General features: G+C 44.9%; 1 protein-coding gene across 1 annotated transcript in view; it reads left to right on the top strand.

Annotated features, from left to right (window-relative positions):
• The window catches only part of LOC135401578 (uncharacterized), a 45,884-nt gene extending 31,427 nt beyond the window's left edge, over window positions 1-14,457 (top strand). The window contains exons 3-5 of the mRNA XM_064634062.1: window positions 11,322-11,411; window positions 11,723-13,164; window positions 13,858-14,457. Of these exons, the coding sequence (XP_064490132.1) occupies window positions 11,322-11,411; window positions 11,723-13,141 (1,509 nt within the window). The 3' untranslated portion in view covers window positions 13,142-13,164; window positions 13,858-14,457. The remainder of the gene's footprint in view (window positions 1-11,321; window positions 11,412-11,722; window positions 13,165-13,857) is intronic.
• Window positions 14,458-20,464: the final 6,007 nt, after the last annotated feature.

Raw genomic sequence — 20,464 nt, 5'->3', positions numbered from 1 at the left:
CTATAATGCAGCACCGCGTACAACAGGATGCAGATACTATTCGAAGGCAAGAGGAAATCGCATGTTGCGCATATTATATGGTCAATTGTAGAAGGATCAGTGATCCACAAGCGATAACTGACGCTTTCTCCAGTACCTAGTGGATCATGATCGAAACTTTAGATCATGATTCACTAAGCTTTAGATTCTAAAGTATCACTTCTGACTGTGCACCCGCCATTTCATATGCTGTTGTCCACTCTGTCCATCGGCTTCAATAGCGTGCTTCAATGGCCGCTTTAAATGGAGACTCCATAGTCAAAGGAGTCATGACTCCATCCACTTTTCCAAGCACATTTCCGGTGCTCGTGACTCGAGTGTGACTCTGTGACTCCATCTCGGAAACGGAGTGATGGAGTGCAAAGGACCAGGGCGGAAGTGTGGTGACGTAGTTCCGCCGTTACACCAGCTCACATATGTGCTTTGGCCGTTATGGCGTTTTCGCGCGTGGATGACATGAATCGTGGTGTGGATGCCTTCCCTGCGCTGCGCAAAGACACCTCCACATCGAATGGCCTGCACAAATTTCCAACGATGAACGATGCATCGACTCAGCCTTTCGCAAAATATTTTGTATTAAAGGCTCCGCTTTTAAAAATCGCACGCCTGCGGTGCCTCCTGTCGGCCAAGCCAAGCACTCCGAAGCGGAAATAGGTGTGAGCGGAAGCCGATAGAGGGCGGCTGGCAAGCAGGCGACGATTTGGAGCAGATTTTAAAGGGAGACGTCGCAAGCAGTCCAAAAAAATTAGGCGAGCATCATACCGAAAACGAGCCACCACCTCGGTACCGAATACAACATTCCCATTAATTTTCCGCGAGTAATTAATTCATAAATGATGACAACCGCAAACCGAAACCGAAATATGAATAGCAGGAAACAGAGCTCCATACTACGGCGGTTTGTCCGGAGGAGGATGCCGTGACGTCACCCAGCACTGTCGTCTGCCTCGATACCTGCATTCTCCCTTGCCGGAGACGGATGATGTCAGTAGTGCATTGCTTTCACTGACCTCTCGCTTCATAGAGGCGCTCGCTTCGTAATAAGTTCGTTTGAATAAAAGCTGCGAAGTTTTGGAACGAAATATTTCGTACACATGTTCCTGACATCCCAAAGGTTACGGATATACCACAAGTTTAGTTGTGATTTTGTTGCGGGGTCCCGCTTTAAGAAGAGGCTCCTCGTGGGGTTATCCAGAGTCGCACCTAACGCAGCCAATAAATATTTCACCAGCTCGCGTAGCCTAGTGGTTATTAACCCCCCCCCGCCCCGGCCCCCACCCCTTCCTGTTGTCCTGTCCCCATCTGTCCGCCGCTCTTTTGCTTCGCGGCGCTAACATATATTTTTTTCTTTTTAAATGAGATTTTAAGTATGACTTCGGTAGGAAACAAGATGTCTTGCGCGTGGCTCATTTGATATGAGACAAAGTCCTGCAGTGATGAAAAGAACAGCGAAAAGCGTCTTACGGTAACGTTGGTTGTATTCCAAGCACCCAGCCTTCAAATTTTCGTCAGCAAGCATTGTCTCAGGTTTACGTAACGGAAACGCGTGGGCTGCCAATAAGGTGACAAGCGTTTTGACCTGATTAATCCGTGCTGTAACGCGAAACCGTTAATTATGTCACTGTCGCATTGCATTAAGCATTTACCTCTAACTCACCAAGGACAGTTATCTTATTTCTTCTTTTTTCATTTTTTTTTTGCAATTACATCCCACGCGGCATATGCTTATATGATATAACGTGGAAAACTAATTTTGCAGCCTTCAGCAGGTTATTACGCCCAACTGATTGCCAGAAAATAGCTCCGAAGGCTGCTGCACCCCTTCACAAGTGAAAATATCACCTATCGCAGCGCGCATCGCACTTTGTGAAGCTTGGACTATATGTTACACAGAGGACGTTAATTGCAGACTTTGGCGCCATCGCCATTGAGTAATGATAGGTCTTTGAACACCTGAATAGGTAAAGGGGTGTGTTTTTTCGTCGCGTACGCGTTCAACCTGACTTGATAAAGCGTATTTATATACATGGTGGGGGTGTCCTGGTCGTTTTCCTTCGTGGGCCGGCTGTATTTGCTGATATTATTGGGATGGTTTGCTCTGCATAGATAATCGAATACGTGGTAATGGCTTGTGTTCAAGGTTAACATGCCCGGATGGCAATTGAAAGCGGGATAAAATAGCAGATCAAGTAATTTAGCTATGATCAATTAATTAATTCCGTATGGGGTATAGCAGGGTTGCGAGATAATCAGGGTATTCTCTCGAAAAATCATCTCCAGTGGTCTTTTTTGGATAACACTGGATTTGTTTGGATATTTTTGGATGATATGGAATATTGAGCAGTGTTAAGAGGGCCAGGCCGCAAATGTGTTTTGCCTTTGCCCATCCCTTTTTGGATATTCTCCTCTAATTTGAGATTATAAATCTCCTATAGCAACAAATATGCAGACAGTATGGCATTGACACAGGCCAGCTGGTGGACAACGTGAGGTTTCCGAAGTAGTAGTATGACAAGTCTATAGTATGATACGTGTATGACAACGTATAGTATGACAACGTGAGGTTTCCGAAGGGGGGGGGGGGGGGGTATATGTTTAATAGAAAAGAGAAAAGAGGAAATGTCAGCCAGACTGATGCCGGCGTGCTATTCCACAAAAAAGAAAAGAAACTCAAAATAAACATTTAGAAAAAATATAAAGAAAAAAAGAAATAAAAACAGTAAGTGCAGCACAGGCACGACATAGCTCGAGAAAGCCCGGTCAGAGGGCGGACGCAAGGCACGAATCTTGCAGGAAGCGGAGCAGGGCTGTGGTGACGGCCCACTGGGTAGGCCGAGAGACTGGACCAAGGAGGGTAGCCATGGACATTGTGCTGCACCCAAACTGCATTAGACGACGACGGAGGGCTTGCCGTTGGGGAAGGTGCTTCTCGCAGTGCAGAAGGTAATGTGTAATATCGGCCATCTCGCCACTGCATTGGCCCATTTTGTATAGCAGCAACGGAGTGCAGGCAACGTTGAGACGGATTTCAGGATTTTCTGTTATGGGACTGCCAGACATTTCCTCGATCTGTAATGCTCCCTCAAGTTGCAGAACAGTTCTTATCGGGAAAATCGTGAGAAATCATGGCGATGCTGAAGAACTGTCTGCCTTTGCAACTTTTTGGACAGCTCACGTTTGCGCTCGGATACCGCAGCGTCTACTGAGCGTATGTTTTCGTAACGCGGAATGCTGTGGAGAACTGTAAGAAGCTGCCTTAGAATAGAGAAGGCTCAGAGACCGGTGAAAGTTCACGGGCATTTCAGGGGACGCATATGACAATTTGTATATGAAGAATAAAGGCATACTAGTCTATACAGGGTGCCTCACGTAACGTGTCAAAAAATGATATTTAAAAATCTACACGTCGGAAAATTAAGGGGTCAGCGGTACTCACCTTCAGAGAGCTTTTGCCGTCGTGTGAGAACACTTATGAATTTTTCGCCATGGGAAATTTAATTTTCCGAATTAAAGTCCGGAAATTGCCTAGTCAACCTAACATTTTTTCGACAGATTCGGGAAGCACGGGTCGGGTTTAGCCCACCACGGAAAAAATCGTTTCGTGATACAAAAGTAAGGAGCGAGAAAGAATTGGGAAAATCGGCTTTTTCTGACGCGCGTGTTTCAACGGCGCACGAAATCGGCCGCAAAGATGCAATGGGAGGAGTACATGCCCCTGTTTATGCCCTGCCCTGTACCAATGGGAATCCATGTAGCCTCAGATTATTATAGCTATGTCACTTCCTTTCCCTTTCCTTTTGTTTTTTGCAGTGTTCTGTCTATCATCTGGGCAGGGGCATGTCCTCCTCTCATCGGATCTTTGCGACCGATTTCGTGCGCCGTTGAAATACACGCGTCAGAAAAAGCCGATCTTCCCAATTTTTTCCCGTTCCTTACTTTTGTACCGCGAAATGATTTTTTCCGTGGTGGGCTAAACCCGACCCGTGCTTCCCGAATCTGTCGAAAAAATGTTAGGTTGACCAGGCAATTTCCGGACTTTAATTCGGAAAATTAAATTTCCCATGGCGAAAAATTCATAAAAGTGTTCTCACACGACGGCAAAAGCTCTCTGAAGGTGAGAACCGCTGATCCCTTAATTTTCCGACGTGTCGATTTTTAAATATAATGTTTTGAGACGTTACGTGAGAACCCCTGTATACCTTCTCATGTTGTCAGAGAATGAAATCTGGTAGCCGACATTATGCTTCCCACGCTTTGAGACAAACAGCTTTTCAATTAACGTTGATAGCAATAGATCTGTTTCACTTTTGGATGAAATCCAAAAAGATCTCCGTAACATTTAGTGGATCAAATTAGAAAATTCACATGAAAAAAATTCATAGGGATTAAATTAAAACAACCCTGGGTATAGGACTACATGAGATATGTAACACGCGGTACACTCTTAAGATGTTGTTGCGCTGCAGGGAACTGAAAGTGACACTTTAATAGATGTTCATTGCGACATGCACATATTTTACTGCACGCTAGAGTATTGACGAAAAATGAATTATTTTCCCGCTTGTAGTAGCGAAAGAAGTGGCAAAAGGAGATCCGTTGCAAAGCGCGTCGATTTTTACTTGACCTCGTCTATCTCAGAGGGGCACTGCTTGAGGACGTTCACGCTTCACTGAGAGGTGTACCCAGATGTTCACTTATTTTGGGAATTGTCGTAATTGGTGCGTGCATTTAGAAGCAAAAGAAAAAAAAAACATGGTCGATTCGTTGGTGCATCCGACGGAAATGCCTTAGAATTAAAACTTGAAAACCCCTTTGGAACTCCCCCTCACAACGCTACACGTCCCTTCAACGACCCTTCACAAACGTTACACAACTCTTCACACGACCCTACACAACGCTAAAGCAAGACAGCATCCGCAGCCAAAGGATCCTTTCGGCCTTCCTCCGACTCAGCTTGGTAGCGCCGTCTCGGCGTCTCTGTCTTCTTTCGCCGGTGCTCCTACGCACAGCTTTCATAACCCATGGCGCGACCACGCTGACACGTCTGAACCTGTGACCACCACAGCTGTTCTGGCCGGTGCACAGCGTCGCGCGTGCCACACGCGCCCTCTCCTTCCCTCTAAACTCACCACGCATGCCCGCCGCGCCGTGGCTGCTGACAGACCACGTCGCGATTCTTGCGTACCGAGGATGCTAATGCCAACGCATTAAAAATCGTCTCTTCATGTCTACAGAGGGCAATGAGTCACCAAAAAGGCGCCATTCTTCTAGTTCTTTTTGATTTCGTGAGTGCAGGGGCGGTTTACGAGTCTATGTGTCAACGTATGTTGGCATTATGTGTGTTTATTTATATAGCTAGATTTGTACAAAACACAGGGTCGCCGGGTTTACTAGCTTTGAGGGAGAAAATATTATTTAGGTAATTACGTGCTGTTGGCGTAACGCGACAATGTTTAGAAAGGCATAAGCCAACAATTATAGCTCTATAGCTTCATGCGTGTTCCTTAGGTATTCCTTTATCACTCATTGTCTGGGGTGTTTCCAACATAGCAGAAACTAGTGTTGTACCCGCTACTTAAGCGAAGTAACAGAATACCGTGGCCCGCTATTCCAGAAAAAAGTAGCGCGATACGGCTTCCCTTGAAATTTGAAAATGTAACGTGATATCGCTACCGCTACCAAACAAAAGTAACGTAAACACTCTGCCGCTACTTTTCCTCTACCGTACCCTCTCTAGGCAACACCTTATGCTGTATAGGCACCTCTTTGCAGAATGTGTCTAAAGACAGTGAAATATTTATTTATTTTTCACATAGCCAGCATGCAGCATGAAGTATACCACTACTTCCAGCAAAGATATATTATTTCGCATCGATCTTGACCTTGAGATGATGCGCATTTAAGATATACCTTGATGCAGAAAGAGTATATGTGCCTTTCTAGATGACTTTTCCTGCCAAAACAAATAGATCCCCCCATGCATATGTGCATTTAATAATTTTCCCGTCAGAATGTTTCGTCCGCTTACTGTCGACGGATTGAACAGTTTTTCCCGTGGTCAAGTGGCGTAACTGCCTGTACAAGCGACCACTCATCGATTCATCAATAAATAGATACCAGGTGGTAAAAAGGTCAAATGAATGGCATAATGTTTGCTCATGCTCTCGCAAGAGCCAATGCCTCCAAGAAGAATACATAGCCTTCTGAGTGCTGTTGGCGTACTGCACAAAAGCTTGGGTCTCACAGGAATTAGGAGTTGCTGTTGTTGCCTGCCCGTTGCTTCCATTCTTTCAGCCACACGACGGCTACTCTTACAAAGCGTTTAACTATTCGAAAAACTACGTTTTGTACGCTTTGTCCAGGAGTATGAGTTCCTCACGAAGAGTGTACCTGATTGAGAGTACCTCCGTAATGAAGCATTTACTGAAAAAAAAAAAAATATCATGTAACTTGTCTCTAAACATGTCAAATGCAGTAAACAATCAATTGCTTTAAAGTTAGTTGCCTGTGCACCGCCACCAAGCAAGTGTGCAAAGAGCATTAATAAGCACGTTGGCGCAAATGCCAAAAGTGCGTCGGAGAAAGAGTTTTCTTTCTTCGACCTGGCAGATGGCACTGCACCACTCTTTAGGAACGCAACATATAAATATGTTCATTTTTACCCGTTTGCACTTTGGGGCTCAATTTGCGACATCCACGCATTCCGCAGATACATTTTGGAGAAAAAAAAATGCCGGTTCAACTGTTTGGTCACAGGTAACCGCCAATATTCAAACGGCGAATCCGGTAACCGTAACCGAAATCGCTTTCCCAGCAGTTCTGACAAGAACCGTAACCGAACTGATATTCGTTACGGTTTCAGTCCCTGCACTAAGGGCTTCGGTGGCAACGTTGACACACGTCTCGACTGCTTGCTTCTCGTATCGCTACACCTGCGGTTATTGCTTAACAGCATCAGTACATGCGAATACTATCGAAGTATATGTGTATACTAAAAGCGCGGTGAAATCCATTTTTTTATTTTTTTGTGTTAATGATGAGGATATAGTAACTTCCAGAGTACCATTTCTCTATCGATTCGCTACAACAGATACAACAACAACAACTTTGTTTTAAGTTGAATGGTCGGAGGGGAAGCTGAGAATAAAGTTTGGGAATGGGAAATAAAGACTATATTGTGAAACTGCTCCGAGTGCTTTTGAAAAAATCAGTTCAGATGATATAAAATCGACCCGCTTCACGAAGTCTGACGCACAAGTGGATGATTTGCAGTACGGAAAGTCACTTTCTCCGTGACACTTGGTTCATAAGAAATATAAGACCACCTCCGCGCTCGTTTAAGATTGATCCGATCGTTAACCTTCGCAGGTCGATTAGTTTTGGCACGGTTGACGGTCAATGAATGAATGAATGAAATTTATTTACACCAAACGGTTTGTTTTTTTAATGAATGAAGCGCTAGTGGAGACTAGTGGATCTACTGAGTGTACTCCTCTTTTCGCTGACTTGAGTAGTATAATTCATTATCGGCATTACAAGTGGTGGGAATCCACACGTTTTAATATACCCGCGCGCAGAGCCGTCTGCTCGGCCTCAGTATTTTCATTTCATTTCATTTATTTACCTGAAGAGTCTCAGAAGAGGCATTACATCAGGGGGGTAAAACATGCGCCCATAACCTATATTCGATCACTAAACAAAAACTCTACTTCACACATGTAACAAATTCTTCATGATTGGTAACAGTTGCAATTTGAGAAGGTAAGCTATTCCATTCTCGTACTGTACACACTGTAGAGGAGACACACTGTAGACACACTGTAGAGGAGAGTTGAGAAAATATTCGGTAGATCCAAATGTGGACTGAAGTTTAAAAACATGATCAACACGGCCAGAGATAAAGCATGCCGGCCTTAAATATGTGGTCTCTATGTGGAGTAACTCATGCATGAATGACAAACGTATGATTAAGCGTCTGTTATACTCAAGAAGTGCAAAGTTATTTTGCTGTATTAACGCCGTAATCCTTGTAGAATTATTACGGATATTAAGGATAAATCGTATAGACTTGTTCTGTATACTTTCTAGTTTTCCAATGAGGTACTTCTGGGATGGATTCCAACAACAACTTTATTTTGAGATGAAGAGTGGGGACGTTCATCGCCAGAGGCGATACCCTACCCCATTGCTGGTGGGGATGTGGGGAATAAAATAATGAGCCCCTTCACAATAACGATCGAAGTCCTATGGTGTTCAGAAATTATGTCAAAAGAGCTTTGAGCGCAGATCGTTGCTGGGACCGGATTGGGCCAGGGACCAAGCAATTTCGATAGGGAGAAGGGGCGAGAGTCCAGCTGACTAAGAGACTCGGAGAGTGCGGTTCGAGAAGGTTGGTAGTGGGGGCAATGAAGAAGAATGTGCTCCAGATCCTCAAGAGCACCACAGTGACAGCAGGTGGGAGAGTCAACTTGTCTCAAGCGGTAACGCCACTCAGCTGTAAAGGCCACATCGAGGCGCATTCGGTGGATTAATGCAGCATCTTGACGAGAGGTGTTTCGTGGCATGCGGAAAGCGAGCGTTGGATCAACTCTGCTCAACACAGATGGGGGGGGGGGGGGATGTCGGTTGTCCATTGGCGGGAAGCCAGGGGTGTCACGAGGCGTCGCAGAATAGAACGGCGGTCTCCCCTCAGCACAGCAATACTGGTCCGTGTCCGATATGAGAGTGCTGCTTCTGCGGCGCTGTCGGCCTGCTGGTTCCCCACGACACCACAATGGGCTGGAACCCACTGGAGAACTAGCCTGTGGCCTGCTGCATAGACAGTGTGGTAAGCCATTAACACATCTGTGAATAGGGGTGCGGATGGGCCTCGTATGCCGGAAATTGCAATAGCTTGAACTGCAGATTTGGAGTCTGTGAAAACTGCCCATTCCCGCGGGATAAGAGCGTTTTAGATGATATGAACATTCAATTCCCTTGCTAATCTACATAGATGAGTACTCTAATTTCGGACGAATAAGTGTTTCGTACGCGATTAACTTAATTTCGGGAGATGCCAAGTAGAGCTTACGTCTTTGAAGACCAAGGGTTCGTAAGGATTTTGCGCATATGTGACCAATATGGAAATTCCATGACATATCATCGGAGAAGTAAATTCCTAAATATTTGTAGCAGCTTACTCGTTCCACGCAACAATTTGACAGGAAGTACCGATTAATCGAGTGCCGGTTGCTTTTAGATATGGTCATATGCTTGCTCTTGGACGTGTTAATCTCCATTTGCCACTTCCTGCACCAGTCCACAATACTATCTAGATCAGACTGCAATATTAAACTGTCATTTTTGATCACTAATTGCCCTATAGAGTACAACATCATCTGTATAGAGTCTAGTATTAGAGCGAATGTCATTTGGAAGGTCATTGATATAAATTTGAAACAATATAGGACCTAAAACAGAACCCTGCGGAACACCCGACACAACATCAACACTGTTTGAGACGGAGTTCCCCCATTTGACACATTGGGTCCTACAGCGCCGAAAGGTACATATCCAGTCAATGATACTAGCATTGATTCTTAATGCTTTTAGTTTATTTATGAGCCTCTGAAGTTGAACACGGTCAAACGCCTTCGCCAAGTCTATAAATATTGCGTCAATGTAATGTTCGTTATTTAACGCAGTGAAGACATCTGAAACAAACTCAAAAAGCTGTGTTTCACATGATTTCCCTTTTCTAATCCCATATTGATAATTGCTTAACATGCCATTGGAGTCGATATATTTCATTATATGTGAGCAAAGTATGTGTTCCATTATTTTACAAACTACACAAGTCAGGGATATCGGCCTGCGGTTCTTTACACCAGATTATTCTGCGCCTTTGTGAACAGGGACAACAATAGCATGTTTCCAGTCCAAAAGAATTTGGCAAGTATCTAGAGAAAGTTGAAAAATATCCGATAAAATCTTGCTCGAAACATGTTTGGTAAGTTTCAGTAAGTTTATTGTAATACCGTCCCTTCCTGGGGGTTAGGAACACGGAAGCTGTTCAATAATCTTACAAATTCCTTCTGACGACACTGTCACTACACGAGGACGTTCCCTTGACGCAATTTTCACGTGTCTCCAGCTTTGTGAACGATTTCCTTTGGTCGCTCCTGCCGCGAGAAAATACGTGAGGAAAATAGGTTGAAGAGGAGCGGGAGGGGCCGCTGACACGCGACCATCCTCGACAGAAAGTCACGGAAACTCAACCTCTACTGAGAAGAAGAACGTTTACGAACGAATTATTCGCCGCAGGGCCAGCTGTGAATTCGAAAGTTGTAGATCCTGTCGAGAAACACCCATCACAATTGCCTCCAGCATGTGCCTTGCGTGGAGCATTTTTTTCACCTGGAAAGAAAGAACGCGCGCGAAATCCGAGAGTGTATCATGTGACACCAGGAGAGCGTATCTATTCGCGCGCCACGATTTCAGGGCTCTGAAGACAGAAGAACTACTGTGGGTGAGCTCTACTTCGGGTGAGCTCTGACCTGAAGGTCGCTTCTCGGCACGTAACAAATGTAGTAGTTCTTCTGCACAATCCACAGTTTTTATAAAAAAAAACATGCTGAAGCACTGCGTTGTGACTCGGAGTGCTCATGCTCCAGCCTAAGGAAATCACAGAGGGCTTTAGATTCGAAGGTGAAGTTGACCTGACCCCAAGTATACATTTCTTGTCTACAACTTTCTCGTTTCGTAATTAGTAAGTGGGAGATCAATCTTGTTGTAAGAGTTGTTATCTATTTATTAGAGGACAGCTTTATGGGGTGAAACCATCCGTTGATTTGTCGGGTCACGTGACAGTGTCACGACCACGTTATCCCAAGGCTGTGTTTGGGGTACGCCCAAAATCTGTAATCACCGCAGTAACAATGAAAAAAATATCATAAAGCATTAAAAGGCATTAAAAGCATTTCAAATATTTCAGGTCAGAAACATTTCAAAAAATTTTAAAGGCATTTCAATTCGATTTTCGTCAAAAAATATAACGGTACAACGATGCGCCTGTCAATGCGTTTTGCACAAAGTCCAAGGATGCACCTATTTTTTCTTTCTTTACAATTCTTTCAGTAATTACTGTGCCCTAACACTGATTGCACAGGTCATTTTCGACCTTCCTGTGCGCTACTTCACTTTTTTTTCGTGAAAGTTCATGCAAGTATGTGTTGTAGACATAGCGGCAATAACACAAGATAGAGAGACTCATACTAACCAAGTCCTGCTTGTTTCTTGCCCAGGTGGCGCTTTTATATTGCCTCTTGGCAGTGTCACAGGGAGGACTGCTCCAACCAGCAACAAGTGTATCTTCGAGGTCGCAAGATGTGAGTGTAAGCTGTTAATTATACCTTTCGTTTTGTATGTGCGCGAATTAGAGGATTAAGTGAACATTTAGTTCCCTTGCTAATCTACATAGCGGTTGTACATGGTGGCAATAGCTGGTCAAAATGTGTTAGATTCAATGACAATTTATTTAAGTGGTGTTCAGTTGAAATCAATGATCTGTAGTGTTTTTTCGATTAACTTAGCTGGGATGCAAAGGGCACTGGTCATTTTGGTGGAACGATATCATTTTAAGATCAACGTATATAACCTGTCCTCAGTTCTGTCTTCGTTCAACAGGATCTGAATATGTTTGCAGAATGCAGGAAACTACCAGTTCAGCTACCAAGTCATTGACAGCAGCGGAGCAACGAAGTCGAGGTACGAAGTAGCTGATGCCTTCAACAATCGCAAAGGTGGCTACACACTGACCGACGTCGACGGCCGACAAAGGGTGGTTCAATACGTTGCTGGCCCTGTCAGTGGGTTCCGAGCTGTTATTCAGACCAACGAGCACGGAACCAAAACGAGTAGCGCAGCAGCCGCATCTCTGTTGACCCATGGCACAGTTTCTCAACCAGCAGTGCCAGTGTCCAGCTACGTCGTGCCACAAGCCACCTATGCTTCCCCTGCTGTTGAGGTTCCTGCATATGCACCTGCTGTCACGTATACCGCAGCAGCACCAACGCCAGTTAGCCTTGCTGCATTTGGTCCAAGAGTTGCTTACACGGCGCCTGTTAAAGTTGCTACAGTCAACCCCACTGTATCTTACACAGCAACTGCAGGTGTCGCGACACTTGGCCCTGCAGTAGTTCACAGCTCCCCAGGAGTTGTGAAGACTACTGTAGCACAAACACCTGTAGCATACACTCACACACCAGTAGTGTATCAGCAGCAGTTGCCGGTTTACCAAGCGACGCAGTTGTACCAAGTCTCACCGGCTTATCCTTATCGAGCTTCAACAACACTGTCTGGAACCATTGCTTATCCGACATATCCGACTGTCGGCTATCAACCAGGCTACCCGACATCTCACGGTGGATTCGTATTCTTTCCCCACCAGAGAAGTTCTGGTCTCGGTATTGGGGGTCTACCGGCTTTGCCCCCACCCCCACCTGGATACCCACCATTGCCCCCATTCCCCAGCCACCCTGGGAGCATATTCCACCCGATAGGACAATTCCCAAGACAACCGTTCCCAAGACCACCACAACAGCCATTCCCTGGTTTCCCACGGCAGCCATTCCCGAGCCCACCACAGCAGCAACCATTCCCAGGCCCACCGCGGCAACCATTCCCAGGCCCACCGCAGCAACCATTCCCAAGCCCACCGCAGCAACCATTCCCAAGCCCACCGCAGCAGCCACAGCCTCCACAACCACAACCGCAACCACAGCCGCAGCCGCAACCACAGCCGCGACCAACGCCACAGCCAATTCCTCAGCCGAGACCACAACCACAGCCTAGACCACAGCCCAGGCCACAACCTCAGCCCAGGCCTCAGCCTCAACCAATTCCACAGCCAGATGATGACGATGAAATCGCTGACCCACAGTCCGATCCCCCGGTGCTTTCTGGTGACAACGCACCAGGGGCGTCCAACGTACGGAAGCGTTCTCTCGCCCCTGCATCTGAAGCGCAACGTGCCCGCAAGGAAAGGAGGAGCGTTACCAGTGAAGGATCCCCTTCAGAGAGCGCACTCAACCCCCCAAATTTACCTGAACCCAATCGAGTCTAAGCAGGTGACGTCATATTAATCAGGTGTGGAATAACCTCATACACCAATATTTTGTATGAATTCAAATGAAATGCGTGTGTACCCTATTGTTTTCACAACCAGCTTCATAGGTTTTCATCATTTTGCATATTCTTTTCTAGACTACACGCCTTGAACCATTTTCGGATAGTTGCATAATAAGTGCCCAAATATACGTGATTACTACAACTCGTGTAGTGATAATATGCAAACCTAGAGAAGTTTGCAGTGCTGAATACTTGGAAGAACATTAGAAACTCTCTGGATATTTTCATTAATCTTACCTGGCTATTTCATTAGCCACCATATAACAGTACCACCATAGAACATTCCATAACAGTACGTGTAAAAATATTACTCCACATATCATAATCCATCGATATTTTTTAAAGGCAGAGATCGGTATTTAGTTAATAGGTTTCCGCGACACGAGATATTTGTGGGCTTTGAAAAGGTCGGATCACTATTAGTGCTTCAGCATCCCCATATCATCGTCATCATGTATTTCCCTCTCTCTCTCCGTATTAGTGACGATATTTTATATTATCTCTTTCAACAACAATATCAATTTCTCCGAGAGGCCATTGCACGAATGTAGCTTGCTTCACACAGTTATTTTTGACGCGACTTCATAACGTTTTCCTAGGCTGCATACACACCTACAGGACTTAACCATACCTTTCCTTTCTATATTTCAGATAATTCACATCCACCAGCAGGAGCTTTTCAATATTCCTAGTTGACATCATTTTGTACCGTTTATTTTTGTGCACACCTGCAGCCAGACATCAATGAAGAGAGGACCTGCATCTTGTTTGCACACTTTCTTCAACGTGGTGTTTTTCGATTCGTTTCTTTTTTGCTGTCATCGACTTTGCCGATCCTCTTCCTAGCCTCCCTCCTCTGTTTCCGCACCAGTACGCTTTGGTGCAATATAGTTCTGTTGAACATGAAAGTAGGCAAAAGAAAAACACAATACAAAACACGAATTACACTTGACAATACTGATAGCTTGAGTGACGATTCAGTCTTCTGTCTTTCTTTTCCCTCAGTATCAAGGAAGTAGTACCTTATTCGGATAGTTTTGTTTGCTTTTATTGGAACCTCATTTAAATCCCGGCCTCCATTTTTCCTGTGGAAAGTAGCGTTGACAATATTTCCAAACGTCCGCAGGGTACCGTTCTCGTTCATCAGGAGCGCAGTGCCTTGAAAGCTTGCGTGTTTATGCGAAACAGCAACCAAGCTAGTATTTATATATTGTGACATTGTTTGAGGCGGACGTTTGTGTAATAAAGCTGCTTTCCATGGAATGTCTGTATTTTCTTTGATATCGTGCATGCAGTTACTAAAAGTAGTTTACCAGATAATCAGTACAAGCATATGACACCTGACCACTCACTTCAGAGAACGCCTAAACGCGGTGAGCGTACATGGAATGCTAAAAATGGCTATTGCGTGAAGAAGCGAGAGAATCAAGCAGGTAACCTCCGAATTGATTAATTATGATGGAACCTTCAAGAAGCTCTAAACACAGAACTTCACGGTCGTGTCACGCACTCCAGAGCCAACCGTCATTCAGAATGATAGCTCTGTCTTTCCTGACTCCGCCTTTTCCTATTATGACTTTTGATTAATTTAGTGGTTAAAGCAAAAAATGGCGATGTTAGTCCTAAACTACACGGGACTGACTACTCCAGGACCCGTTATTTAGGGCTGATTATATGTAAAACAAATGAAGGGAAAGGAGGCTGGGGGGAAAATACGAAAGGAGAAACTATACAAATCTATACACTTTGTTAGTCACACATGCCCAGTCGCGAGCGCGAAAACATCAATGCACGGCAAGCAAACAAACAAACACTCATAGCCACAGTTGCTTTGCGGCACTTACACGCAATAAAAAAAAATCGAAAAAACAAAGAGCATAGGAGAGTGTCAATGTGGTCTGTCGTCAGTCGGATTCGGTAAAGAGGTAATACGCCTTTTTCTACGGTTATTTGTATTAGTTTCAGCAACAGATATCCGTATTGATACACGCAGGCTCTCACTTCCAAGTTTCAACAAATCGGAAAGGAGAACGATATCATTCTGAATGACGGCTGACTTTGGCGTTCGGTTTTTGAAGTGTGTCGCAACGTGCGACATGTCCCGTGAATTCGTGTTTTTTGTTTGTTTCTTGTCGTTTGGAGCGCGAGAACTTAATAATCATAATGATAATAATCATAACGAACGTTGGTTGGGTCGTTGGTTGGTGGCGTGTTATACAGAGCGATCTGCCTGCCGGTGTCACGGAATGTTGTCGGGGAGGGGGGAGAGATCACACTTCGTGGGACGACTTCGCGGACACCTATGCCGACATTTGTCTTACAGTGGTGGGGAAAACTCAGAGGAAACACCCGGACAGCACAGACGGTGCCGGGATTCGAACGCTGGTCACCTTCCACTCGATCATCTTAGCCACGAAGCAACGGGAGCGAGAACTGGGACATAACCGACGCTGTGTTCAGTTCGGCATCGGGGACCTGATCTGCTTTGGAGGATCAGACAAACACACAAACAGAAAAAGGGTCGTGCCCAATACGGGCGTAGAAAATGCGATGATCCGATTCAAACGTTTCATCCTGTGTTTCCTGATCCCGTTTCTTTCTTTCCCCGATTTCTGAATTACACACAGATGAAGTTCTGTGGCGAAATAGTACACACTGGTGACGATAATAGTTTGCACTAATATAATTTCTGCGCGTAATATGTATGGACGAGTAGACCTTCCGCTTTAGCCACAGCATCGGAAACAACGGAAGCAAGAGAAATGGATAAGTTTCCACGAATACATTCTTTACTTCAAGCAGCATATTCTCTCTGCTCGTTCGTGAGATGTCACTGATCCTTCTCTAAAGTTTCAGGTCGTCTTCGCGGAACTTGCGTAGTTTGTTCTGCCAGGAACATGATCAGCTCCCGTGGCCTAGTCACTAATACCCAAAACGCACTGTCGCACACAATCTGCATCGGTCCGTAATCCTGGTCGGCGTAATCCCGCTGGGCATGTCGTACCGTCCGCACTTCACGTTCGTGATCTTGGTTTTCATTTGCAGCCGTCTGGTGGAAGCTTTACAAAATACCCCCAGAAGTTAAAAATTAAAAGAAAACACTGGTTCATGATGTCTACTTTAAAGAAATTCACGTTAATACAAATGCGATTTCATCTGTTTTTCGATGTTGTTTTCTTCGCTAAGTGTATTTCCTCGCTTGAACAAAGTGTGGCGGAAGCGCAGCGTGGGGTGTGGCGGAAGTGACGTTGCTTTGCACGAAGTACCAATGGAAGTTTGAGGGGCACATGCACCCAGAAGCGACGCCATGTCTGTTTGTCAAACAATAGTCTGAGTGCGTAGCAGACGAACAGTGCACATATTTCAGTGATTTCACAGATTTTGTTTGTGTCAGCTTGAAACTGCGGCCCGCAACAGCGTTGTGGGCGTTTTTCCGAGGTAGTCAGTGTGACGGTCCGCTTTCCTTGTTTATCTTTAATAATAGAACTAGAACTAGAAAATAGATTTAATAATAGGTAATAGAACAACACTGCATTTCACCAAATATTTGGCTGTGTTTAATTGCCTGCTCTGTCAAAAACTGATGGTTTCTTTCAAATTATAAATGTCATATAAAATGTCGTGGTGAGATACCGACTCCAAAGAACGTCCCTTCGAGGCGGGAGATGTGATACAATACACGAACGGCAAACAGCAAGGTTTTGGCTCCTACGTTCGCACACCTCGGCGAAGACAAAAGTTTGGCGAGTAAATAGATTTGGCACACGAAACAAAGAGAGAGTAAGGAGTAAAAGGGACACATTCTCTGGTGACTTGACTCACGTAGCCTTGGCTTGCAGGAATAACACGCTACTGGTGGTACAGTCACTGTCCCTTAAATTGAGTCAGTTTTGTGAACATCTGGCGTACCCTAGAGACGTGCAGGTTTCGTGACACCTCCTTGCTTGCGTGATGTAGTCTTACGTTTATCTTACGTATATCTTTGCGCAATTGCTCTGATCAGATGAACAACGTCTTTGTCCATTTGTGACGTCTCGAACATGTGCTCATGGACAGATGGAAAGAGCTCCTTGTCCTTGAGGTCCTAAACTACTTCATTGATCATAACTTGCACAATATTTTTCTTTGCTAGCTCATTGCGGACCATGACAATACGAAGAGCCTGCTCGCATTTTCTTGTTACTCTGACTACGCCTTCAGATGTGTACAGCAGCCCGCCTCTGCTTTTGCGACGAATCAGTGAATATGCTGACAGCTCAGTGGATGTTGCAGTGAGAACGTCAGAACAGGTGCTACACAGCAATGATCGTTGTAAGTGGCGTACAACAGATCCTGCGATGTACTTGACTGCTCGTCCTGCAATATCAGTTATCCTCCCTGGGTCAGGACAGTAATCATGATCAAGTTCGCTGGCTCCTGACGCTTCTTCAGAATAGGATAGCAGTTGTCTTCGCAGTGCGGTAATGTTGATCACTTCCTCAGGTGAGGGCATCGTTGCACTTGTGACACTCAGGATGGATACAGATTCCAGTGGTAAACAGTTCCCTGTGATTACATCTCTTATTTCATTCTGAATTATCGTCCGCTTAAATGCAGCGCAGAACTGCCGTGCATTTGGATTGTAATTTTGCCTTCCATATGACCTGATTGCACCGAAGAACAACTACAAATGGTCCTGGCATATCTTGTGTGCTGTTATGTATTTCAGCATGTTCTTCCTAATGACTGTTTCTTCATATAAATCCAACAGACTTTTCATAGAGATCTTGAATCCTAAGAATCCAGTTTTTTTGTTTGTGTTGAGCAGCATTGGGCCATTTCTGTACACCCTCAGCTCTGATAAGTACTGGTCAACTATGTTAAATAGGCCTCTTACTCTGTTGACGTTGCCGCTGGTTACGGGCTTCTTCCAATGCTTCGGATGAATGCTTCGGGAATTGAGCACATCGAATATGTCATTGATCTGCCGCAGGAATTGCTCCCTTGCTTCCGATCCCACAAAACCTTCCACATGGCTGGTGCGGCACTCAGCCAAAGCGTCTGCTACTGAGGCACTCAAGACCTGCGCTGCCAAGCTCACTTTCATGGGTTGTTTGTGCCAATTAATGTGGGCTGCCCGCAAACGATTTGCTAAGTGGAGGCCTTGGTTCCTTTGCATTTGGTGCAACTTGTCTATGAAGTGCCATGCTATCATCTTGCCATTTGGATCTATGAAGGCCTTCTTATCACACAGTGTATTTCTAACCAGCTTGAGCGTATGACAAGTGTCCATGAATGCTGCAATTGGCTGGTTGGTGCATGGATGAGGAAATGTCGTCTTTAGTCTCTCTGTGTTATTGAAATCACAACCAAGGCTCCGGAACATGGTAAAGTTTGCAGGTGCACCATCACAGGTAAGAGAAACAATGGTTGCCCCACTATCGTGTGCATGAACGAGAGCTTGGGAGACTAGACTGGAGCGTTGTTCACCATCAAGGCCGTCGACGAGAAAGTAGCCTACTGGCAACTTCCATCGTCCATTTATTTCTACAACCATAATTACGAATGCTGCTTTAGCCAGTGGCAAACAATCTCCTTCTGTGCCTATACCCATGTCCACGTACCCTTGGAATTTCTTACCATCCCACTTGAGCTGCTGACGAATGGACATCTCATCAACCATCATGCTGCACGTGGTGGCAACTCCTATTAGCTTGTACTTTCATTTTGAGTGCTTCTAATGCTTCCTTTGAAAAGCCTGGTTTCCCATCTACAGTCTGGTACCACTTTGCAAGTGTCTTAGGATGTGGCAGACAAGTGTCAAAGACACTCCGGACATAGTTGTATGCTCATGGGGAGTAAAAGTGAATTGTCAGTGCGAATGCTCTGAGCTCAGGAGAATACTGTTTTGGCACAGGTTTTCCTTTAGATTTTGCAATTTGTCTTTTCAAGAGTTGCTGTTTGGCTGCTCCCAAGTTTTCCAGAATGGTGGCACTTTCTTCAAGCAAAATGTTTTGTCTCTTGAAGTCTCTGATTACATCTTTCAGTAGAGCGTTACGCTTCTAAAGTCTACGTTGAGCCTGCTGTAGTCTCTTTATCTGTTTTCTGCTCTTTGTTTGCTGTTGTGTGTACCACTTCACTCTGGCTCTAAGAAATGCCTTCTCTGAGGTGTCGACATGGGCGATAGCCTATAGGATAACAACATAGATAAGTTTGTTCGTAGGAATTTGGATTCATATTCCTTTAATGTACCCTGCAGTAACTACAGAGTAGTGGCACCTAGCATACAGTAGAAACAAGTTTCACAGTAGATCAAGCTTTTCCCTTTGCTCTTCCAACAGCTATTGGTGAAATCCAGTCGCACGACCATTTCCTGGAGCGTAAACAGGGAAGGCAAGAAAAGAAGTTCATGTAACTCGGTATGGCCAAGTGACACAACGCAGATGTTCACAACAAGGCCTGATAAGACTGGCCTCGTCATACATAGGAAGCAAAATATTAAATAGTGCGCTATCACGCAGCAAAGGCGAGGCAAGCTAAGTGGTTATCAGTACTCTGGAACCTGCTTCTCTGGGAGTTACTGGAACCCATTAAGTAGATGCACAGCTACCTCTTGTTCCACATATAGAGGGTGTTTCATTTAAGGTAGACCCCACCTTTAAGAAATAATGGTGCACCTCATCAGTATGGGACCACTTGCGTGATGTTGCACGTAACCCGAACTGATTCTATGTATTTTTTGTTTTGCAATTCACTAATTAACGAAACTCATTTTGTAACTTTCATTATAAGGATTATAGTGGAAGTGTCAATGCTGATGTATTTGATGGTGACACGAGACAGTGAATACCTATGGATGCACCTCGCTGCCATTTACAAGTCGTGTTTCTCCTGGGTCCGAAGAAATGCACCTGGACTTCTGAAAGCACCACCTAAACTGGCTCCGCCACGTGATAAGTGAAATTACTTGCTCAATACAATCGTGGAGATGAATGTTAGGTTCACTATCTCTGTCTTATGCTTCTCCGAAAATATCGGCAGGTAAAAGGCACAGTAAAGTGCCTGCCCAGAGCACGATACAGTGATTCACTCGTGGCTGCAGGATGCTATGCTATTTCTGAGCGTAGAAAGAGTGTCACAGGCTCCCTCATGCTACTGTAAAACCCTTCATTTTCGCACCCCAATTGTTCGCAAATGGGCCACAACAGATAACTTTGCGGCCGCAAGATTTCACAAATTTAGTATTTTTCGGTATGTATGATATGTTCGCGAACTTTGC

Source organism: Ornithodoros turicata, chromosome 1, assembly GCF_037126465.1.
Source record: "Ornithodoros turicata isolate Travis chromosome 1, ASM3712646v1, whole genome shotgun sequence".
NCBI classification, from domain to species: Eukaryota; Metazoa; Arthropoda; class Arachnida; order Ixodida; family Argasidae; genus Ornithodoros; species Ornithodoros turicata.
This window is presented reverse-complemented; position numbering and strand designations above follow the sequence as displayed.